Here is a 23,525-nt window from a genome sequence, read left to right on the forward strand (position 1 = left end):
TGGTGCTGAGGCTGAGAAACCTGGTCTAACTGTTGCTTTCTTCACCCCATGAGAACAGGGACGTTGCATATTTTGTCATCAGTGCCCTCCCAGCATCCAGCCCTATGCCTGCCACATGGTAGCTGCTAAGAAGTAGGTGTTGAACAGAGTAACAAAGAATATTTCAGCAAGAAATCTAACTTGTGGGGGGGGCGGGGTGTATTGTTAGAAATCGAGAGCCGTGATTGAAGCTCAGTGAGCACTAGGCAAAACAACCCAATATAACTAATTTGGAACAGTGTTGTTATAGTCAAGTGTGTTTTAAAGGGTTTGGTGGGGAAAATCTTTTTTAGAGGCTTGGCAGAGATTATGGCTTGCTAAAGTAGAGAGAGAATAATTTTTAGCATTCTGTGCTAGTGACTTGTATGTAAAATGCCCATTTTAAAAGCAAGGATCTGAAGAGGCTGCTGGTCTGGATGTCACAGAAGGGTTCTGCCCCTGACAAAGGTCACCCAGGGCTTTATGCCATCTAAAGAATGACAACAGCCCTCTTGAGTCCAGGAGGCCAAGGTAATCGTGTGCAGCAGGAAAAAAAAAAAGCCAGAGTTTGAAGAGACAAGCAGATACTGATATAAATGAACTCTGGGGAAGACTGAAGGGAAAGGAGGAGTAAGAAAACATGTAACACCTTCTGTTTCAGAACCCCCAGAGGAAACTATAGCTCCAGAGCCCTTCAAATGAGTTAAAAGGAGGGTTAAGTTAAATAAAGCTAGGGAAGGCGAGTGTATACTGCACATCTATAGATCCATATGGCTTTAAATTTCATTCTTCACTCTGCTCTTAGCTTATGCATTTCTTTTAGCCTTTGGTTCAATCACGGAAGTTCCTACTAGCTTAATAAAGAGTACGTTTTCATAAAAAGGCTCCATCACATGGGTGCGTGCTGTTGCCCCTTCCCTCAGCCTGCGTCCTGTCCCTCCGTGGACAGCTCTGCGGGATGGCACACCAGGAGGCTAGAGGGAGCACCGCGCTCCTCAACACTCCTAGACACCCTACCGCGGGGTTCCGGTGGCGATAAGCACCCCAGGCTTTCCAGGGGGCTGGCTTTGGGTTTTTAAATGTATGAAGTGACCATAACCATGACGTGCCAACTGAGAAAATACTGTTAGGGCAGGAATTTGAAAATGAAATCGTAGGAGCAGATCCTGGAATGGCTTAAATACGATGCATGTTCAATGCTGTGCTCTTGGGTTTGACACGACACTGCGGTATGGCCACGTGCTCAGGGCTGGGAGACCCCGTAACCATCTGCATAGAGGGCTGCAGATTTTGGAACAAACCTCACGAGAAACCAAGCGGCCCATGGAGGCCAAGGCCCATGGCTCCCCATCCTCTTTGGAGGAGTGCCCACCTGGGTCTGGGCCCTGGACTCATCGTGTCCTCTCCTCTCTCCCCACGGTCCTCTCAGGAGGAGGACTTCATCCGACCCAGCAGCCGAGAGGAGGCCCAGCAGCTGTGGGAGGCTGAGAGGCTCAAGATGCGGCAGATCCTGGACAAGCAGCAGAAGCAGATGGTGGAAGATTACCAGTGGCTGAGGCAGGAGGAGAAATCCTTGGTGAGCAGCCCTGAGCCGTTGGGTACGAGGGGACCCCACTCTGCAGCACTGCCCAGCACTGTGTGGTAAAAGTGCTTGAATGGGAGAGATGTCCACACCACTGTGTCCTCTTGTGTCCCCAGCTGATGAGAGGGAATGCTCTCCGTGCATCCTTAAGGTTTTCAGTTCTAAAATCCTAAGTCATTTGCTTCAATTTCCTCCCCTTCAGGACCCCATGGTGTACATGAATGACAAGTCCCCACTGGTGAGTCATCGGGAAAGACCTCTGCCTTAAAGTCAAGGCCTGAGAAGGCGTTGGAGACAGCGGGACCCCAGCGCGGGGGGGGCCCTGCCTGCCCATTCCTTCCCTTTTTGCCTCTCCCCCGGGAGCTCGACTTCTCCCTTTACTTTTGGCTCCAAGAAGCTCCGCTCGTGGTTCCTGAGCTCCTGCTGGATCTCCAGCCATAGCGCATGCCCCCTCTGCCACAGGGCCCTTCAGGCTCTGAGACGGGGGTGCCTCACTGGCCCCCTGACCTCCAAGTGCGCAGCTGAAGGGTGTGGGGAACAGGTCAGGGTGGGGAGCGGGATGCCTCCAGAGGCGGGCTGGTGACAAGTTCTCTTTCCTGCCTTCCAGACCCCAGAGAAGGAGACTGGCTACAGTAAGTGTCTGGGCCCTCCCTTTTAGTGGGAGCTTCCCCTTGACCTCTTGTGCGGAACTCGCTTGTTGCCCACCGCAGAGGCTGCAGCTCCTGTTAGCCGTTTTCAGAAACTGCCTATTCCAGTTCAGAGGGTGCAGGGAGGGCCCTTTTGGGAAAGGATAGCTACCCTCTGCTCCGTCTGCCACCCCCGCCCTCTCCCTCCCTCCGCCTGTCTCTCTCATCTCTCCCTCTTGCCGGGTCCACAGCCCTTGCCTCAGTGTATCTCCTCTTGCCTTTGGAGATCTTGGTGGCTCTTCCTTCCTGTCCTCCCTCCCTCTGTCGAAGGCTGTCTGTGGGGGACAGTAGCTCCACCTGCCTCTCCCAGCTGGTGCCTGTCTTCCCTACGCCCGCCCCGGGGATGGGGGAGAAAGGGCAGGCAGGGGCAGCTGAGACCACAGGGCCTTTCCAGAAACTGCTGCTAAAGGGGGAGCAGGAAAAGCCAGTGGTGAGCCAGGCTCACCACCCGCCCTGTAGGGAGGGTGCAACTGATGGTGTTGGCGATGGGGATGATGACAGTGATGACAAGAACAGCAACCAGTGACAGTGACAACAGTCACAGGAAACTGAACACTAGACAAGCATGGGCCCAAGTTGCTTGTAAATGTCAGCTCCAACCTCCTGGCAACTTGATCGGGTAGATACAATGAATCATGTCCATTTTACAAAGGACATGAAACTAAGGCACAGAAAGGTCAAGTAACTAATCCAAAGTCGCACAGCTAGTAAAGAACAGAGCTGTGATTAGAGCCCAGGCCATCTGGTTTTAGGGTCCCTTCTGAGTGAACCCTGCTGTTTAACAGATGAAAAGGGTGGGCCAGGGAGTGTAAGTGAGCTGCCCCAGGTCACACGGCTGTCTGGTGGCAGAAGGTTAGAAAGTAGAACCAGTATTCCGGCTTCCATTCCCGCTCAGTCTTTCAGCAACTCCACAGAGCTTGCGTGTGCCTTTGCTTTTCAAAATGTGGAGTGAATAGTGTGGCTCCTCTGCTGTTTCACTTCCCGGACCCCCAGATGCTCTAAGTGGACCATCAGCCCCCTTAGCTGCTCTGGCACCGGTGAAGTTCCTTCACCAGTGTCAAGGCCAGAGTGTGTGCTTGGGGGCCACTATGAACCCTGCAGAAGCTGGAGCACCTCCTGTAATCATCCCATCTCCACTGCAACTGTAGCTTTTTCTGTCTATCAGATGGACAGCAGTGCTTAACTGTGGGGGTGTGGCAGGGAGCCCAGAGGTTATTTTCTGGAAACACCTTCAATCTTAGTTTCCCTGGGTCTCCTAGTAGCTTAGGAGAAGGGGTTGGCTTGGTTATCAGCCAGCAGGAAGGGAAGGGCCAGGGTGCCCAGACCTCCCCACCACACTCACTTTCCCTCCCCCTTGCAGCGGAGTTCACGGGCCCCCCACAGAAGCCACCACGGCTGGGAGCGCAGGTATGTGTTGGCAGGGCCGAAGCTGGTAATGACTTTGAACCAGGGCTCCCCAAGACACAAGGCCAGGGGCTGTGAAGATTTCAGAGGCCCTAAGAAATAATCCAGTCCAGCACCCACATTACATAGCTGAGGCCCAGAGAGAAATACCTTGTTTAAGGGCATATAGTGAATTAATGAAAAAGCAAGGGGAAGCCCAGTCTCCTCATCTCCTGTGCCCCCTCCCTGACCTGGAGGAAACCTCACTGACCCAGCCCTAGGAGCAGGAAGTGTGGACTCCCTTCCTGTCTCAGGCTGTCCCCTTGGTTTCCTGCGCCCACACTGTTCTTGCAGTAGCCTGGGACCAGGTGCTGGCTTTTCTTACTCTGGAACAGTGGTTGTGAGCCTGGGCTCCCATTAGAATCATCCAAGAAGCTTTGAAAACCGCCCGGCCCCCGAACTCAGGAACCCAGGTGATGGTCTCATTGGTCTGGTATGAGACCAGCCACCAGTACCATTTCAAGGCTCCCTGACTGACTTGTCTGAGAACCACTGCCCTGAAAGCAGAAGGGAGGGATGCACCCCCCAGGACAGTGCATCATTATTTCAAAGAAGGGTCTTTTCAGATTGGGCTGGTGACTGTGTTGGCAACAGTAGTGTCTGCCCAAGAAAGAATCTCAGTGTCCCCCAAACTCACGACCCTCCCCTCTGGCCACTTGCTTTCCCCTCCCCCTAGTCCATCCAGCCCACAGCCAACCTGGACCGGACAGATGATCTGGTGTACCTCAATGTCATGGAGCTAGTGCGGGCTGTGCTGGACCTCAAGAACGAGCTCTGTCAGCTGCCTCCTGAGGGCTATGTGGTGGTGGTGAAGGTGACAGCCATGGAGAGGGCGGGTGGAGGCTGCCCCTTCTGGCCCTGAATGGGAGGGGGTGGCACTGGGCTCCCTTGTCCGCCCAGCAGGTGCCTTTCCCAGAAAGTCTCCCTTTAATGCAAAGTGGCTGGTGGGAATTTAGTGCCAGGGAGTTGATGGGGGCAGCTGCCGTCCTAGGAGGGCTCCTCCCTGGGGAAGCACAGCTTTCTCCGAAAACAAGAGGTGATAGTACCCCCACCCCTCTCTCCCACAGAACGTGGGCCTGACCCTGAGGAAGCTCATTGGGAGTGTGGATGATCTCCTGCCCTCCTTGCCGTCGTCCTCTCGGACAGAGGTGCGTGTACTTCTCCCAGACAGCGTTGTCGGTGGTCACTTCTGCCCTTCGCCTTCACCTGCGCCAGCTGCGTTTCACACAGAACACTCAGGAGGACCACAGGGCGGCCTCCTATCTGTCTCCCCACCTTCCGCACACGTGGCTCTGCACAGCAAATCTGAGCGGGACCACGGGGAGGGCCAGGGAAGGGGGAGGGTGCAGAGCCGGTGCCCAGGAACCCAGCCAGCCTCCTAGGGGGAGTCTCCCCCTTTAAGTCTTAGACAGTTGCGGTGATTCCATAATGCACGAGGGTGTGCAAGGGAGGACAGACCTTCCCTTTGCCTTTTCCCTTCCCATGACCCTTTATCTAATCACCTGCCACACTAAGGCTAAGTGTGCTACAGTACTGGGGTCCTGCACTTTGCAGGTGTGATTAACTTAAGGATCCTGAGATGGGGCAATCGGACTATGCTGCCTTATCCAAGTGGGGGCAATGAGGCCCAAGGGTCCTTGTAAGAGGGTGTCGGAAGCGGACATCCTTTAAGAGTCAGAGAAGGAGATGGAATGACAGAAACAGAGGTTGGGATAACATCACTGCTGGAAGGATCCACAAGCCAAGGAAGGCAGCAACCTTTAGAAGCTGGAAAAGGCAGGGAACAGATTCTCCCCTTGAGTGTAGGAGGAGCGTGGCCCAGCCATCCCCTTGACTTTAGCCCCATAGGACCCATTTCCAGCCTTCTGACCTTCAGGAGCAGAAGAGACTAATTTGCGTTGTTTTGAGCCACCCCACTGGTCATGGGCTGTTACCGCAGCCATAGGAGACTCTGAACATAGTCAAAAGCTGAACACTAGCGTCTCAGAACATGGGTTGGTTGTCTGCCTGGGAAACCAGTCATGGGGCTCAGCAGAACCCACGCCCTCCCGCCAGGCTGTGTGAGCCACCAACTCCCAGCAACACAGCTCAGGGGATGGCCGCATGACATCACTGTCCCCACAACATGTGACTGTCCGAGACAGGATGCAGGAGGGCCTGGGCATTTCCCAGCCTTCCTCTGGGTGACAGTAGCAGCCCATAGAGGAGCCCCAGCTGGTGCTGTCCCTTCCCTGTTAGAGGTCCTTACCCTCCACATGATGGCTCCATTGTTCATTGCACTGGGGAGTATCTTGGGTGCTGAATCTGTGCTCTTAGCAGTGTGCTAGGCACTGGGATGTGATGGTAAGCCAAACCCTACAGCTCAAGCCACGGTCCCCGGGCTCTTGAGTTGAAGGTAGACAGCTAACTAATGAATAAGGGCACCTGTCGCCCAACGTTCACTCTACTCTTGGGTCAGCAGGAGGGGGTAGAGCCGTGAAGGAACGGTCTGTGGGGCTGCGTCAGGTGGAGCTAGGATGTAGGGTCTGGGGCATCTGCAATGTCTGTCAAACTTGTCCCCCAGAAAGCTTGTGACTGCCTCGGCCAAGCCCAAACAGGATACTTGCATGGCTTCCCCATTCTCCAAGCTTAAACGTCACCGCTGCTCAGGCTCCCAGCCTCTCAAGCATTCTTTTCTTACAGATCGAGGGGACCCAGAAACTGCTCAACAAGGACCTAGCAGAGCTCATCAATAAGATGCGCCTGGCCCAGCAAAACGCTGTGACCTCCCTGAGTGAGGAGTGCAAGAGGCAGATGCTCACGGCCTCCCATACTCTGGCTGTGGATGCCAAGAACCTGCTGGATGCAGTAGACCAGGCCAAAGTTCTGGCCAATCTGGCCCACCCACCCGCAGAGTGATGGAGGGTGGGCGCCACCTGCCTGCATCTTCTGCCCCTGCCTGTAGTGTTCCCTCCCCTGCCTCCCCCTGGCCCCCGCCTTGCCTTTGGTCATGTGGGTCTTCTGGGGGAAGGCTGTGGGGAGGCCTCCCCTTGCCACTTTGCACGACCCCCTCCCCCCACCCAACCCCAGACTGTGCTGCTCAGGCTGCAGCTGGACAGAGGGGATTCAGGGCTCTAGATGCCTGAGGGGCGGGGCAGGGGTGTGTGACCAAGAGGGCTCAGAGGGAGCCCTGCTGCGGCTGGCCGCTCCCTCCTCACACCCACCTGCTCCGCTGTGGTCACACTGGTGCCCCTAGTGGTCACAATGGCTTTCTGCAAGGACATGGCAGGTCTATTGGAGCCAAGCTATTCCTTCCTGTTCGGCCCACGGAGGTCCTCGGATGGACGGAGGGGCTGGGGAGGGGCTTTCCTTTGGGGTTGGGCGGCTGGCGAGATGAGGGATGGGCCTGGCTTTCTTGTACAGTGTATATTGGAATTTATTTAATGTGAGTGTGGTCTGGACTAACAGCCATGTGCCCCCTCCGAGGGGGGACCTGGGACCCAGTCCAGGAACAAGCTATTGGGAGTCTGGGCACAAGGCACTGTGTGGTCTACATGCCAAGCATTGCGGGGGAAGGGGAGAGACGAGGCCAAAACAGGACTCGGACCACAATCTGCTCTCTTCCCTGTGCCCTTTCTCTCTTCCCTGACTTGGCCCCTTCCTTCTCTCCCTCTTTCCTTACTTCCCCTTCTCTCCCCCACCCCCACCCCAACCCCCCCACCCACCCAATCCCCTGCCCCCCCACTTTCCCGTCGGCCCCACCCCTCCCTTGTGTTTGTGCAAAACACTCTTCTACCTTCTTTCTATTTGACTTGTGGATGAATTAAAATTGTACCATTTGCTTTGTGGTTTGGTTGTTTTGTTTGCTTGACCTGCTCTTTGGAAGGAGGGTGACGTTGACCTTGGGCCACTGCCCTGGAAGAAATTGATTGTGTTCTGTTGGGCGCAGGTCAAGAGCCGACGCCAGGCTCAAGCACGGAGGGGTGTGTGGTGACACCAGGGGGCAGTGGGGTAAGGTGTGGGCTCCAGGCCCTTCTCCCCTGCGCCTGACCCAAGGGTGACTTTCCAGTGGGGACCAAGGGAAGACCCCTCTTGTGCTGTGTGAGGAACACCGATGGCACTCTCCCAGCTGGCGTGCAAGCCACTGGAGTGCAGGGGGCTTGAAAGGTCCTGAGAATGCTGAGGAGGGGTCCCGCAGCTGAACGAGCACCAGCCTTAGCTTTATTTCATCTCTTTACTCACATGCAAGGTGGGTGGGAGGTGGAATAGCATGAAGGAACAACACTGCACCAGGAGATGGGGTCTGGGAGAGCCAAGATGGACCAGAAAGGAGGCTGGGGGACTGCCCCTGCAGGAGTTGCGGGGGTGGGGGGTGGGGGTAGCCGGAAACCAGATGCGAGGCTGAGCAGGAGAGTTCGGGGAAGAACTGAGGAGTAGGGGCCTGGCCTGGGTGTTGCAGGCTTTCTCTGTGTTTGTCAGGGAGAGGTAAGTGGAGTACCCCAAGGCCCAAGGAAACCAGAAGTTCACCCCCCTTGGCCTCCTATCTGGGGTCCACACACCATCCAGAGAGCCAGTGTCTGCTTCTGTTAGTGGCTGAGGTTCTGCTCTCTGAGGGCTGGACAGGCGGGGTGAGGCCTGACCTGGGGGCAGGAGCTCCCCCCAGGCTCCGGCATGTGGCTGCTGGCTGTGGATTGCTGGATTCTGAGTGCGAGGACTGCTGGGCTATCCAGAGCGGCTCAGAAGCCACTGCGGGACTTCAGGAGGGACGGGGAGGCCAGGCTGGGAAGGGAAGCCGTCCTGCAGCTTCTGCATTTCCACAGCAGTCGAGGTGCAGAGCAGCCCAGCTCACCCCCTTCAGTCACTCCGAGCAAAAGTCCTGCGGGCTGGCCATCACCTGGCCCGTGAGTGGGTGGGAGGAGCAAGCTGCAAGCTTGAGTCAAGGATGACCCAGGATACCTTCCTGGTCTGTCAATGTGCATTCAAGGACAGATGGCAGGGACCACAAAGTGGCCAGACCTCTTGGGGCCAGCTAGTGCGGAGCCCGTTTGCTGCGGGAAGCTGAGGGGGTGTTGCTACAGGTGAGGGAAAGCAAGGGGTTCAAGTGAGCTTCTAGGCAGGTGGGATGACCCAGCTACTTGCATCCAGCCACACCTCCCTCTGCCACCCAAAAGGTCTGACTTGTACCTTTTACCCCACTGGGACCCTGCTTCCCCCTTTTATTCCAGGGAGGGTCAACCAACGTTAGACCCGCAGGATCAGACTCAAGATACCCGAACCTGCCTTTCCAACCTCCTCCCACGGCTCCCACACTGGAGCCCCATCTCAGCCTGCCTGTTCTAGACACCTTGGGCTCATTCTTGAATCCAAAACGCTGTTCACAGTCCTTCCACCCCCTGAAGCACCCTCTCCTCTCTTCCCCATGCACCCATCCCTGGAGGTCTGTGCATCTGCCCCCTGGATTGCCCCCTCGTGGTCCTCCTGTTACTCAGCGTCTTCAGGGCTCCTGTAGGAGAAACTTATATGGTTTCACATTGTCATCACCATATTGTAACCTTCTGCAGAGCAAGTTCCTCACTTCCTGGTTGCCCAGCATCCAAAACTGGGCTCTGTGCCTGGCAAATTCTCGGCACATAGTACAATAAGTTCAGCGAATTGACCCAAGGAGTCTTCGATGATGGGGCCAGTGTAGGGACTCCACAGAGAAGCGCTTGCAGTCAGATGGCCTTGAACCCGAAGTTGTACTAGAGGGGGGTAGTGGTTAAAGGTGGTCATCAGTGTCACCTTTGGGTCCAAGCAAGGGACAGGAGATCAGATCATTCCAGCCAGGAACGGAGGCAGAAATAGTCCAACTGTCCCCAGGAAGCAGACGACGATAAACAACCAGAGGAATATCCTATCAATGACCATGGCCACATACTTCCAGTCTTCCTTGACCTGCACGTGGAAATGAGCTCACTGTGACAGAGGCCAGGCCTTGGGAAAGGGGAAGTGTCCCACCCATGCACAGCCTCTGTAAGGATGACACTGGGGGCAGCTATGGCCTCACAGAGACCTGGGGAACCTAAGGTGGTCTCAAGACCCAAACAAGCCTCTCCTAGTGATCCCTGCCCTATCTCACCCCTATTACGTGAGCCAGAGCCTTTCCATAGACTCTCAAATTTCAGATAAGGGAGGCCAGATGTTCTAGAACCACCAAAGGGCATGGACCTTCTCGGGGGGGTGCAGCGATTTAAACTCAATCCCCTGGCCGTTACAAAATGGCGGAGACTGTGCCTCCACCACAGATGGCCTCTCCCTCACCCCACCCCCAATCCCCCACCCACTGCAGGAGGTGGAGCCACGGAGGTAGGTGAGGATAGGTGTGGCCCTGGGGAAGTCTGGGCAGGTCACAGGGGGAAGGGCTTTGTGGAATTTGGCCTCACCACCCAAGCAAGCAGGTGGGGTTATCTCCCTGCTCACGGGTGAGATAATGATTAATTTTTCCCAACCACTCAAAACGGCAACCCACAGGCCTTCCATCCTTCCCTAGGTTGGTAAGAAGAAGTCTGTGATCCCAAGCGGTGCCTGCTGACCTACCTACTAACGCTGGGCTTGACAGGGGCTGGGGTGGGGAGCCCACCGGGTACAACCAAGATTCCTCAGGCTTTGTGGGTGAATAGTGACTTCTACAAAATGCCCAGAGCCCACAAACGAATAGAATTGGGAGGAATCCATCAGGAAAAAGGAGGAAGGCTGAGGATGCAGCAGGCTGACTTACTTGGTTTATCGTCTGGTGATATTCCCTTCGCCTCCCTCTGTCCCCTTCCACCACCACCTATAGGGTGACTGTGCCAAGAATGGCACGGGGAATTTCGGCCTCTGAGATTCCTCCCTCTCTGGCTTGTTATTCCCCAGATAGCCTTAGCTGGGGTGTTCTTGGCTGCCGTTCTGCCACCTGCCAGCTAGACGTCCTTTATCACAGTTTAGTCCAGACTCCTAAGGACCACAACAGAAGGAAACGAGCCCCCATGGAGGAGACTGGGTGGACTAAACACCTCGGGATGAGGGACAGCCACCCAGAGGAAGAGCCCCTCTCCTGGCCCCAACTCACCGAAGAGTCAGCATCCTCAGATCGCAGGTGATCGGCGATATAACGCACACCTTCCAGTGCCTTCTGTATGCGAGGTGACAGCAGAAGCCCACCCTGCTGCCACCGGGCGTCCGCCTTGGGACCCGAAGCCCCTTGGTGCCGACCACCATGGCTGCAGAGGACACCCAGGCGGGGCAAGGACTGGGCTGCCCACACCCATCTGTCTTCCTCCACCTCTTCCTCCTCCCTCTCATCCGCATCCACGTTGGTCTCCAGCCAGCGGTACGAGGAGCCGGGTTTCAGATCCGGGGGTTGCTGGGGCTCCAAGGAGGGCAGGGGCCGGCTCATTAGCAGCCACCGGGGCACACAGCCCAGAAAGGCCACCCGCACCCAGTGGGGCATTGTGTGGGTGCTGGGGGAGCGGTGGTGGACATTGAGGACAAAGACCGTGATGACGATGGAGAGCGTGACAAAGACCATGGTGAAGAGCAGGTACTCGCCGATGAGCGGGATGACCAGGGAGGTGGAGGGGATGATGTCGGTGATGAGCAGGAGGAAGACGGTGAGCGAGAGCAGCACGGAGATGCAGAGCGTGATCTTCTCGCCGCAGTCTGAGGGCAGGTAGAAGACGAGCACGGTGAGGCCGGAGAGGAGCAGGCAGGGGATGATGAGGTTGATGGTGTAGAAGAGCGGCAGGCGCCGGATGACGAAGTAGTAGGTGACGTCGGGGTAGATCTCCGCGCAGCAGTCGTACTTCTTGGTGTTGTAGGTGCCAGTGGCGTTGATGATGGCCCACTCTCCGCTCTCCCAGTAGTCCTTCAGGTCCACAGTCTGCTCCATCTGCTCCAGGTCAATCTTGGCCTTGTCGTAGGTCCAGGAACCAAACTTCATCTTGCAGTTCTGCTGGTCGAAGGGGAAGAAGGTGACGTCGATGCTGCAGGAGCTCTTGTAGATGGCGGGGGGCACCCAGTGCACGGTGCCCGTGGAGAAGACGTGGGCCTTGGTCATGTGGGTCACCGCAAACTCCCCATCTGCACTGGGGAGAGGAGAGGAGCTGGGGGGCCCGGCTCAGCCCACCTGCCAGTGCCAGGCACCCGAATAACAAAGCCGGACCCGGCTCAGTTGTCGTGATCTGTGCAAGTGAGGGAGGCTCTCCCAGCACACCCACACTCAGAGCTACCTGAGTTGTCTTTCAAACACTATCCTTTTAACGACAAAAGCAGGAATTTTGAAGAATATAGGAAAAGAGCAAGAATTTTAGAAACAACCGCTATTAACATTCTGATATTATACATATATATGTCATCTACATTTGAGTGCCACACACATCATATATATAATTTTCTACATATTTATAAACACATGGGACAGATAGTCATATGGCCTGTTTGTGTTCACTTAATATTTTAGGGTGATTATTTATATTTTCTCCCCACAGCAGATGGGGAGCAAGGCCCTCGTCTAGGGTCACGTCTTTTCCCACCTGAGATCCTTAGCTCCTGGCTCAGAAGAGACCTAACACCTTTGCTGGTGAAGGAAGCAAGTTCCTCGACTCCATCTGTGTACTAGGCATTTCTGCACCAGCCTCATCCGCTCGGGCCTCTACACGAGCTGTGGGGGATGGAATGTGAGGCACAGGCCTGCCCTTAAGGAACCACAAGGAGCCATGAGGAAATGAGATGCAGCCCTTAACACCTATAACCCAAGGGGGTGGCAATAGCACCCCAAGGAAGTCCACTTGGGGTGGGGCGGGGCGGGGGCGGACATCCCTTCTGGCTGGAGTGAGCAGGCTCACCCTTAAAGTTGCCAGTGGAATGGGTGGAGAGATGGGGTGGAGAGCACACTAGTGGAGAAAAGGCAGGGAATAAGGAACAGAGGAGAGGAAAGACAAAACTCAGTGTGTGCTCAGGCTGGGGGTGGCAGGGGGAGGGGGCAGGGCATAAGAAAGGGTGGTGGGAGATGACACTGTGGCATCATGGCGCTAGGCATCCAAGGGCCCACCAGGGCTCTGGGAGCACTGGAGGAACAGTGGCCATTTGCTGGGACTTCCTGAGAGCCTGATGGGATGGTGCTGTGGGCTCTGGGCCCTAGTGTTCAAGGAGCCTTCCTTCTCCCTCCAATTTCTTAAAGTCAAGGGAACCAGAGGAGCACACGGGAAGACAGACTTCTTTTCTATGGAGAAGTGCCAGATTAGGGATTGGAAAACGGGAAACTCAGAAGGTGGGAAACTCAGAAGGTTGGGAACAGGAACTTTGACAAACAGGTACAAGTCAGGCCAAAGTTTAACCTTTTTTTTTTGGTCACCACACAGAACTACCACTAGATGGCGAAATGTGCCCCATTTGGAGGAAAGAAAGTTGCAATTTTCTTGATCCTCCTGTTTAACCTGGAGTGGAATGTCTGAATGAAGGAGACCCTTCTTTAAATGTCTGCAAGAATTTGGTTTGGACTTTTGTCCTAGCCAAAGAGTCTCCTGTTATTATCAAGGGACACTGGTCGAAGCTTTATTGACGGTCCAAACTTTAGGTTGTATCTGATGTTAGGACTTTGGTCCGGACTTTTCTGCCAGGTGCAAAGGGAGCACAACTAGAAGGATCTTGGGTGCTGGCTCGGGGTTATGGCTCCGCATAAAGATATGCAGGAAGGGGTCCGTGAGTCCAGTGACAGCCGCCAACACCAGGCACCTGCAGCTAGACCTTCTGGTAATCCGTGCTGATCTGTGTGTTTATGGACGCAGCTCAGGAAAAAGGGCTTTGGGTCTGACCAGGACTGGGCGATATAAAGGAATCATTGTCATGACTTTCTCTGAAGACACCAAAACTCTAAAATGGATCTGTCCCCCTTTATTTTTTTGTTTCAAGATAGTTCTTCCAAATTCGGGTCAAATGAGTTAGAAAACCTAGACTGCATGTGTATCTTGGCAGCACAACTTCCAACAACATTGGAAATGCTATCTTGTGCTCACAGTTCCCAAAGGACTGGGGCTGGGGTGGAGGAGTTATGGACACACAGTTCATATCTTCCAAAATTATTAGACCACAAGATTGTTTTTCGTATCTATTCGTATCTCTGAGAATGGGTGCTCCTTAGAGCTCCACATTAGAAAACACCGTTAGACAAGCATAATGTCAAATACTTTTCAGGTTTTGCTTTCTTTTTTTTTTTTTTTAATTTTATTTTTTATAAACATATAATATATTTTTTCCCCAGGGGTCAGGTTTTGCTTCCTAAGTGAAGAATTACCTGACACCAAACAGACAAATGAAAGACTAGGTCTCTATCTTTGTTTTTGGTTTTGTTTTTTTTTTAATTGTGTTGTTGGTGTTCGCTGGGACTCTCTTTCGACTCCCCTGCCTTTTATCAGTGTCTCATCATTGTGCTCAAAAATGGCTCCTTTTTTGGTCCTGAATGCAAGGCAACTATAAATTTTTTAATGTGAGTTTTACAAAATACCCACACCAAGTGAGTTCGCCCCTTGAGGGTGCTCCCCGGGGATGCTGCTCACCGGTTCCAACAATACCACCATCCTGCAAAACGCCCACCCTTTAGCATTGCTTTCACAGTCTACACCACCCGATTTTTCAAATACCACTTGGTGTGGGCAAATCCGTGTCCCATACACACAGCACCATGTGCTAATTTAGACTGGGTGCTCAGTAAGTTTTGGTGGATGAGTGTGAGAACAAAATGGAAGAAACTAAGGAATCAAGACGAAAGGAGGAGGGGAGTGAGAGTGAGAAGATGAGTAGAGAAGGAGGCAAGGAAGCTGAGACACGAGGGGGGACCGCCCACGTCCAACCCAGCCAGGCTTCATGATACCCGCCCCTCCCAGGAGCCTCCACCCGGCTTCCTACTTGTTGTAGAGGACGATGTCAGGGATCCAGATCATCTCCGAAGGGACCCGGAGGGATGTGATGTTGCCGAAGTCAGCCGGGTTCCAGTGCAGCTTGTAGTCGTTCCACTCCTAATTATGGGGAGGGAAGTCCCGTCACCTGGCACCGCCTGGCTTCAGGAGCACCCCCCCACACACAAGGGCCTCCCCATACCCACAGAGGAGAAAGGGCCGTGAGGCCGGGACAGGGGTCGGAGCTGGGGATCGGGAGTCCAGCCTGGGATAACCAAGCCCGTTTTGCCCCAGCTCTGGTACTCAAAGTCCTGGGCACAACGGGACAATAGGTCCCGCTAGTCCCGCCTCCAGTCCTCGTTCTGCCCCCCTAGTGGGATGATGCTGGAGAGCCACCTCACTCATTTGTAGGAACACTGTTTTTTTAATGCCTCACAGTTTACAAAGGATTTGTATACCCTCCATCTCAGAAGAGACTCCATGGGAGAGCTGAGGAGGGAATGCTGGGCAGGCCGAAGTATTTCCGCATTTGAACAGGTAAGGAAACTGAGGACCAGAGAAGTGAAAACACCCAGCCAGGATTATGTGGCTGAGACTGGGGAGTCTAGACCGGGAAGTCCACAGTGACGTATAAACTGTGTTCCAGAGCGCCCCCCCTGCCTTGGGAGACCCAGCAGGAAGGGGAGGCTCTGGGCCCCAGCCTTGGTTCCAGTAGCATGTCCAAGCGAATTTCCTCCCCCAAACCAGGATAATATTCATTCTCTGAAATGTTTCTTCTCGGCATCATCACAAATGGTGATCAATGTGGATTTGCCTACACATTTATTTAATGCTTCTTTAAGTTCTACCAGCCAGGGACAACAGCTGGTTCACTCTGGCTCCCTAGCACTAAGCCCTGGGGAAATGCTCAGGAAACGTGTAGCTCAGCAATGAAAACAATGCCTTCTCCCTCTAAAGTTGTCTGGTTCCAGCTCTGGGAGGGAGGGCTTCCCACCTCCCTTCTGGACTTGAAAGAAACAACCAGCCCAACGGATAATGACTGGGGTTGCCCCACAAGGCTGTCTTTGCCTCCCAGGGCCTTTTCATAATTAAAATAACAGCTACTAGCGTCTATATAGCTAGTTTTGTCATAGGCCCTTTAGAGGGTTGTTTCCAATCTTCACAACAACCCTCTGGATAAGGATGAAGAGAGAGAAGCGTGGAGGGTACGCTGCTAATAAGTGGCAGCATCAGCACTTGAATCCTGGCCTCCCCGACTCTGAGCCTGCCCTCGTTCCAGGGGCCATTTTGCTTTTGCACATCTTCAATAAAATAGTGCCGTAAGGCACCCTTGAGTAGGATCCCACCATGGAAGGCTCTTCCCCTCCAAGGATAGTTGTGTGATGTTTACACAAAGCATCAACCTGGTAGGGGTCCAGGAAGGAGTGAAGGGAAGTAGCATTTTCAGGAAGCAGATGCGTGCGAGGAAGAGCACTGGTCTAGCTCAGTGGTGTGGTTCCCAAACTCCAAGCACCCAAGTCCCAGGTTCACAATTTTTGACAATATACCTGTGCTGTCTGTATCATCATGTACTCAGTTTTTTTCCTTCAAATTTGTCCATGATTTTTAAGATCACCTGAATTTTGAAATTTTACATCAGGGACTTCACTAGAAAATCAAAAGCATTTGGAAATATCCACTAAAATATAAATGTAAGACGATTACAAAAGGATCAGCAAGGTAAGTAAAACCATCTCACGGAACACTGCTGTTGGTACCCAAACCAGGCTTGGGGAGACACTGGCCCAGCAGTGGTATTGATAGCTCACCTGTAGGGGAAGGATTAGGTGCGCAGAGGACCCCAACTTGCAAAATAAGGAAGGTTTAAAAATTTGTAAAATTGTCAGGATTTCTCAGGACATTGACGATCAATTTTTTTTAATTATTTATTTATTTGATAGAGATTACAACTAGGCAGAGAGGCAGGCAGGGGGGGAGAGCAGGCTCCCCACGGAGCAGAGAGCCCGATGCGGGGCTCAATCCCAGGACCCTGAGATCATGACCTGAGCCGAAGGCAGAGGCTTAACCCACTGAGCCACCCAGGCGCCCCTTGACAAACAATTTTGAAAGGGATTGGGCCTCATCGTTGTATTCCCTTCCCCCCAAGTCCATCACCTCTCAAGCTTTCAGGCTTCAACCAACATTTGGAGGGCCTCCGTACCCATGGGTTATAGTAATTGGCAATTAGTTGCCAATGCAGGCAACGGAGGACACTATCCCCATTTAACAGATGAGGAACTAAGACTCTGATAGGCTGAATAACTTGCAAAACATCACAGGTTAGTCAGAGGGGCTGCTGGTTGGCCTGATTCTGGCTCTCACGCTCCTTCCTCTGCTCTCCATCCCAGCCCTTGAAGCCAGGGACACCAGCCCTGGGGGATGGGGGGCAGAATAATAACCTATCCCAGAGCTGGTCCCTACACTGCAGAACAGTGCGGCTTCCCAAGTCCCGTACCGCTCTGGGCCTCGATTTGCAAATCTGTAAAGATGAGCCGTGTGACCTCCTGGCAGCTGCAGGGTGAGCAGTGTCAGAGCGATGGACTCCATGGCTCTCTAGCCTAAGCATTCAACTATAAACTCCCTGGCCAGTATACAGCCCTGGGGTCATGCAAAGCAAGGTGTTCATTCAAAAGACTCAAAATAGTGATGCCAATCCCAGTTTCGATTGTTGTGGGTTTCTGAGTGCCAGCCTCTGAGATAGGAGACGGTCAGTTTTCTAGTGGGGCAGGAAGAGGGAGTAGCGGGGGGTCAAGGAGGCAGAGGGCTAGGTCCTCTTTCTCATTTTCTCCCACCCGTCTACACTTCTGGGCCTAGGGAGGGGCTGGGCAGAGCATGAAGAGGATCAAGTGGAAAGGAATATATTCAGCCTCTAATAAAGCCTGTGCCCCCAAGTGCTGCCCCTGAGAATGGTACATCAAAAAGGGCCACACATTCTTTGCCAGGAGTGATGCTGGGCCAGTTGTCAAACCTTAAGAAACCAGCAGATTCACTTCCTATCTCTTGGGACCCTTGCTCTGGGGTCTCTGAGCTTCCAGGTGAGGCAACCAACTCCCCTGCTGGAGAAAGACCCTGAGTATGCCTGAAGAGGGTTAAGGGCCCAAATGGGCTCAGCTTCCAGAACCTTCCAGAGCCTTCCAGACATCCCCACTAAGGAATGGACATAAGTGACACTCTCTTAGACCCTCCAGAGCAGACCAGCCAAAGGTTAAATAGCACCAAGGAACACGAGTAGTTGCCATGCAAAGCGGAAGAAACCGCCCAAACTCCTCGCCATAAAACCATGAGATATGATAAACTGTCACCTTACGCCATTAAGTGTAGGGGTAGTTTGTTAAGCATCATAGACATGGAACACCCAGCATTCTCCTGCAGAAGGAGTCTGGGGTCCCGAGTTGAACACACCTGGAGCCCCCCTTCTCTAGCTGAACTGCACTCTGCTTCAGGCTTTCCTTAGCTATACAGTGGGCAGAATGAAACCTTCCCTGGGTTTTCGGTGACTACTCAGAATGAGCTGATCTGCAAACAATGGCCAGCATGCAGGAAACGCCTACCCCCAGGAAGGGGATGCCTAGGTTCTTGTAGGTGACCTTCTCGGGTGCCAGACTCAGAGTCTCAGAGCACACCCTCTACCAGAAGCCATCTGCAATCAGCCAGCTTTGGGAACGTCCCAAGTGGCAACTCTCCCCTGAAACGTGAAACGTGAATCCAGAATCCCTCTGTTTGTGAGACAGTCCTGGGAGGGTCTGGGGTCCATGGGCTCCCACCCCGACTCTTGCCTCAACCAGGGAAGCGGTTCTCACCTGCTTTAGCCAGACGTTGGTGGTCATCATTTGGTTCTTCTCATCCTGCCCAGTGGAAAGAGTAAGAACAATAGAGCGATGGAGCCAGCCCCCCAAAACAGGGTGGAGTGGGATGGGCTGATGCAGATACCCTACGCCCCAGAAGGACCTCTCACATGACACCCCAAGCCTAGCCCAACCCTCCACCCCCTCCTGACACTGCCATCCTTATAGATCCTTCAGGAGCACATGGGCCCCTTGGGTCCTCTGGGTTTGTGTTGAATGGAACAAACAGGGCACCCAGACAACCCATTGCTGTGGATCAGCACCCTCTCAGGAGGGTCTCCAGGGCTGGCACAGTGGGATGGAGAAGGGCTGGAGCTGGGAAGGGGGGGAGGAAGGACCCCGGGAAAGGGACCTGTGGTCTGGGGGCTGATCCCAAGGGGGAGAAGCATGGGGGGACAGGCCCACCACATCAATGAGCTGGGCAATCGACAGCCCGAAGCGCACGATCACCACGTCCGAGGTGTTGGGCACCGGCCGTGCCCAGCGGTTGTAGCCCCTGAAGAGGTGCTTGAAGAGGCGGTCCTCAGCTTGGGTAGGGGAAGCTCGCTGTGCTGACCCTGTGGACGGGAAGGAAGACAGGGGTCTTTGGGAGTCCATGGTGGTGAGTATCTGGGTCCCTGTCCCGTTGAATCAAAGCCACTCAATCTCAGTTTCCTCATCTGTAAAATGGGGACGCTATCCAGAACCTATCTATCTCTAAACACTGCTGAGAATTAAATATAACAGTGTCTAGTGGAGCTTAACCAAAGCAAGCAAGGCATGCTTAGAGCTCAAGAAATGGCACTTACTCTGTGACTGTTCCATAAGAAGGCAGGGGAAAAAGTGCTGGAGAGGGACACAGAGGAGTGGGGTGGATCTGACCTGGAGACAAGATGCAGCCTTAAACTGAGGAGCCCCAAGGGACAGCAGTATGGGGGAGACACCTGGTCCATGTGGGGTGAGCAGAGGGAGAAGGGTTTCACACGTCTCCGTGAGCCCTTCACTCCCATCCACTTGCCAACAAACTTCTGGCTAATGCTAACCACAAAATCCTCTGCCACTTCAGGCATCTCCCCCATTTTTGCTGAAGCTGGGGAGCTTCAAGGCTACATGCTCAGACCTGAGATTGCCCGGTCACCTTCCCACTCTGCAGCGAGCTGCTTGGAAGTCCCCCGTGGCTTTGGCAGCTGCCATGAGGTCCCTGCCGGAGATTCCGCCATGCTGCCTGAGAGCCCCCAGGTGTGCCTTGATGTCCTAGTGACGACACCCACTCACCTGCCGGGATCAGATGGAGCCACCACAAACTGAGCTTTATCATGGACAGGACCGCAGAGTGGGAGGGGCCCATGGCTTCCGAGGACGAGGTCTGGCTTCCCCTGGACATCAGAAGGAGGGCAGGCAGGGCTGCGCTGGGGCTTGAGGCTCTGACCCAGTTCCCCAGGGAGAGTTCCAGGTGCTAACACGGCAGAGCTCCCGCTGGATTCCACATAGCCCCTCTCACTGTGGAACCTGAGCAAGCCAGGGAAAGGGTCTTAGGGTCCTGCCTCCTTGACACACACGTGCTTTTGTTCCTCACACTTTATAGAGCTGAGAAAGGCGGGCAAGCAGGCCTCCCAGGAGTAGAGGGCTTGGGGCTCACTGAGGAGCTAACATCTCCCCCTTCCTCTGGCCTGACCTGCTAGACAAAGGAAGGTGCAAGATGCAAATGGAGTCCCCATCGTTCTGGCCTGGGTGCGGGATCTCTAAAACGAAGATGATCGTACCACTGAGGGTGGTCAATGGAAGAATTCAGGTGCTGTTCACAGCAGCCCAAATTTGAAAGCAGCCAAATGCCAATCAGCTGATGAACACGCATGTGACAGATGGCACGTTCATATGATGGAAGCCCAGGTCATGAAAAGGAATATAGCGCACGGACCAGCTTTGAAAACCTGCCAAGTGCAAGATGTCAGACGCACAAAAACGACACATTGTGGGATTCGATGTGTATGAAATACCCAGAGTAGGTAAATCTGTGGGCTCAGAGGGCAGATGAACGGTTGTTGGCGGGTGGGGGTGGGAGGGGCTGGGGGAAGGGAGAAGAGGGAGTGATCACTAATGGTAGAGGGTTTCTGTTTTGCGGGGGGTGGGGATCAAAATGTTCTGCCGTGATGTAGCGGTGTTGGTTGGACAACTCAGCAAACATACTAAAACTCACCAAAACATACATTTTTCAAAGGACGACTTTTATGGTAACGTGAACTGTCTCTCAAAAGAGCGGTTATTAACAAGATAAATAGACACCGTCTGGATTAGTAAAATAAATAAATAAACGGCCAAATCTCTTTAGACTCTAGGGACAACGATGAAGGCCAGAACGTGGATAGGTAGGGTTCCAGTGGCAAGAAGGACAGTGATATGGAAGATGGGAGGGGAGTGTTGAATGTTCCGTAGCAGGGAGAGCTGGAGAAAAGGGTTGTGCCCTCATGAATGGGATCAGTGCCCTTACGAAGGAGATCCCAGAGTACTCCCTCTCCCCTTCCACCGTGTGAGGATGCGGCAAGAAAGCGTCGTCTATGAACCAGGAAGCAGGCTCCTATCAGACACTGAATCTACCAGCACCTTGGACTTGGACGTTCCAGACTCCAAAACTGTAAGAATAAATGTCTGTTGTTTTCAAGCCCCCCTGTCTGTGGTGCTTTTTTTTTTTTTTTAAGATTTTATTTATTTATTTGACAGAGAGCAAGAGGGAGGGCACAAGCAGGGGGAGGAGCAGCAGAGAGAGAGGGAGAAGTAGGCTCCCCACTGAGCAGGGAGTCTGCAGAGAGACCCCAAGTTCCCAGAAGTCCCTTCTGAACTCTTTCCAACTGCTCACACTGGGAAGCTCTTCCTTGAGTCTAAGGTTGTGTAAGCACCTGAGAGCCACTTGAGTTGAGTTGGGTTGAAGACCCTGGTGTTGCCAGCAGAGAGGAATTTCATCAGTCCCCAGGTGAAACTGCAGAAAAGGTGTGTTTGTTTGTTTGTGTTTGTTTGTCTATCCTTCTACACTCATTCAAAACCTGACAGTCACTGAGCTCCTTTTCTGGTTCCTCTTCTCTTTCATCCTCTGCCACAGATGCTTTGGGATTCTCACGTGTCCCATGCCTCCCTAATTGACCTGGAATGTCAGTGACAAATTATTACAACACCATCTCCACCATCTACAAGTTTCATTTGCTTGTTAAAATGAAAGGGAGCTAGAAAATTGAATTGTTCCTCTCCACCAGGACATATCTATGAAGATTCACGGCTTTGTTTTTGGTTAAGGGTGAGAGAACAGGACAGGCAAGCACAAGGAAAGAAGACGCCAGGGTCCCCTGTGATGTTAACACCTAGATCTTTCTAAGAACAATTTGTACGTGTGCGATTTTAAGGTTTAGAAGGCACTTTAACACCTTTGACCTCATTGGAGTCTCATATCACCCCAGGAGGGTAAGGGGAAGAGATTTTATTATCTCTTTTGTATAAATAAAGGAAATAGTGAGGTTCAAAAAAGATTTGCTCAGGGATGAGCAATAGTTCAAAAGTGGTAACAGTTGGGATTCAGACTCAGGTCTTCAGCTTCTAAACTATAATCTGGTAAAGTGTAACCCAGTGCCGCTAACTAGAAGGGCAATTCGTATGGGCAACTTATGCCCATACTTAGATCTACAGATCCTTGCACTGTTGACTGTCACTGCTGAGCCACTGTCAGGACTGAGGTCGATGGCAGGGAGGTGGTGAGAAGGCAAAGGTGTCCCACTCCACACCCATGTTTGCCTGGATCTAGGGTTCTGAGAGTTTCCTCTATATGCAGATCTACTCACTCCTCCTTCCAAACCATATCATGGTCACAAATCCCAAGGCTAGGCATGATCTGTTCCACCTTTCAACAAAGTGCACTTATTAGTGACAAGAGGAGAAAAAGAAACAGAAATCCAAGCATGCTGAAATTGCATGATATAAAAACCAATCAGAGATATGTCAGACCCTCTGGAAGAATGTGCAAATAAAAGTCAGTCGATCCTAGAGGATACAATCCTACAAGATGCCTCAAATTTGCATCCTTTGTAATTAGCTCATGAAGATAATTTCATTACTTTGTCACTGGAAACCAAAGAAGAAATTATCCCAGTTAATTGACAGTAATTAGAGATACCTTCCGCCTAAGAAAGATATTAAAAGAGGAAGAACCCTGGAACCTTTGATCTTTTAAGTGGCTGGATTGGCAGGTTTGGGGGAGGGGATGGCTGTGGTGTGACTGTCTGTAAAGTGGGTCTGGGTGAATGGGACGCATAGGGAAATCTACCCAAAAGACACTGCATATGCAAAAGGCTCAGACACCAACATCCCCACTATTGTTGCTGATGCAATCAAATAACCAGACCACCCCCACAACCCCTACGCCTATGCCGACCCCCCGAGTCCAGGTCCCCTGAAGTCAAAGGAATTTGGCCTCTTCGTCCAACTTCCTACTGCAGCTGACTTTCGGCTTCCCACCCACCAGGTCCTGTTCTAGTCTTTTCACAAATATCACCTTCTCCAGGAAGCCCACTTAGACCCCACCAGCTCCTCTCTGCCATCCAGCACCCCGTCCCCCCACATGAGAGTCCCAGTTCTCTCCCCTCTGTCAATACCCCCAAAAAGGCCCCTTGATTAGAGGAAATGATACTGTTTCTTCTTCCAAATAATTTCATGCCAGGGGCTTAGGGGAAAGAGACCATATTTCTAGCTTGTGTATCTGCTCTGCTCCATACCCTGATCAACCACAGAAGCCTAACATCTCAAGGTCAGGTAGAATCTTAAAGGTCATCTGGATTAGCAAATCAGCCTGTGTAGGAAACCTCGCTGACAAATTCCAGCCTCAGAAAAACCCCGGCAATGAAGCACTTGCTACTTTTCCAAGTCAGTGAGTACCACTGATGTCTGTTAGTCTTTACTGAAAGATACAGAATGTTTGCTTCATGAGTAAATAAAGGAAGGAATAGTACAGAGAAGCAGATTTGATATAGTAACACCACTAACCCCTAAGACTGAGCTACCC

At 52.9% G+C, this 23,525-nt stretch overlaps 2 protein-coding genes across 9 annotated transcripts in view; one reads left to right on the forward strand and one right to left on the reverse strand.

The window, feature by feature from the left end:
- Positions 1-7,421, forward strand: part of PTK2B (protein tyrosine kinase 2 beta) — a 121,202-nt gene extending 113,781 nt beyond the window's left edge. For all 7 annotated transcript variants that reach the window (XM_032855653.1, XM_032855657.1, XM_032855656.1 and 4 more), the window contains 7 exons: positions 1,448-1,594; positions 1,803-1,838; positions 2,208-2,232; positions 3,647-3,693; positions 4,406-4,543; positions 4,797-4,877; positions 6,412-7,421. In XM_032855653.1, coding sequence (XP_032711544.1) covers positions 1,448-1,594; positions 1,803-1,838; positions 2,208-2,232; positions 3,647-3,693; positions 4,406-4,543; positions 4,797-4,877; positions 6,412-6,627 — 690 coding nt within the window. In that variant the 3' untranslated portion in view covers positions 6,628-7,421. The remainder of the gene's footprint in view (positions 1-1,447; positions 1,595-1,802; positions 1,839-2,207; positions 2,233-3,646; positions 3,694-4,405; positions 4,544-4,796; positions 4,878-6,411) is intronic.
- Positions 7,422-9,499: 2,078 nt separating this feature from the next.
- Positions 9,500-19,832, reverse strand: CHRNA2 (cholinergic receptor nicotinic alpha 2 subunit). 2 transcript variants are annotated; one of them, XM_032855913.1, is made up of 6 exons: positions 19,760-19,832; positions 18,911-19,062; positions 18,461-18,505; positions 14,632-14,741; positions 10,799-11,813; positions 9,500-9,642 (listed from the first exon to the last, which is right to left on the reverse strand). In XM_032855913.1, the coding sequence occupies exons 1-6, from the start codon at positions 19,830-19,832 to the stop codon at positions 9,517-9,519; spliced, it is 1,521 nt and encodes a 506-aa protein (XP_032711804.1). In that variant the 3' UTR covers positions 9,500-9,516. The 2 variants fall into 2 exon arrangements, with proteins under 2 accessions (XP_032711804.1, XP_032711805.1); XM_032855914.1 differs by lacking the exons at positions 18,461-18,505; positions 18,911-19,062; positions 19,760-19,832 and having other exon boundaries at positions 10,799-11,808; positions 14,632-14,723.
- Positions 19,833-23,525: the final 3,693 nt, after the last annotated feature.

Source organism: Lontra canadensis, unplaced genomic scaffold (genome assembly GCF_010015895.1).
Source record: "Lontra canadensis isolate GAN:19392208 unplaced genomic scaffold, GSC_riverotter_1.0 scaffold10, whole genome shotgun sequence".
NCBI classification, from domain to species: domain Eukaryota; kingdom Metazoa; phylum Chordata; class Mammalia; order Carnivora; family Mustelidae; genus Lontra; species Lontra canadensis.

Coding starts and splice junctions, on each gene's coding strand:
- CHRNA2 (XM_032855913.1), bottom strand. CDS start 19,832: ATGGGCCCCTCCCACTCTGCGGTCCTGTCCATGATAAAGCTCAGTTTG. Junction 14,742..18,460: donor CCAACGTCTGGCTAAAGCAG/GTGAGAACCGCT, acceptor CCCCATAATTAG/GAGTGGAACGACTACAAGCT. Junction 9,643..10,798: donor CTGAGGATGCTGACTCTTCG/GTGAGTTGGGGC, acceptor TTCCACGTGCAG/GTCAAGGAAGACTGGAAGTA.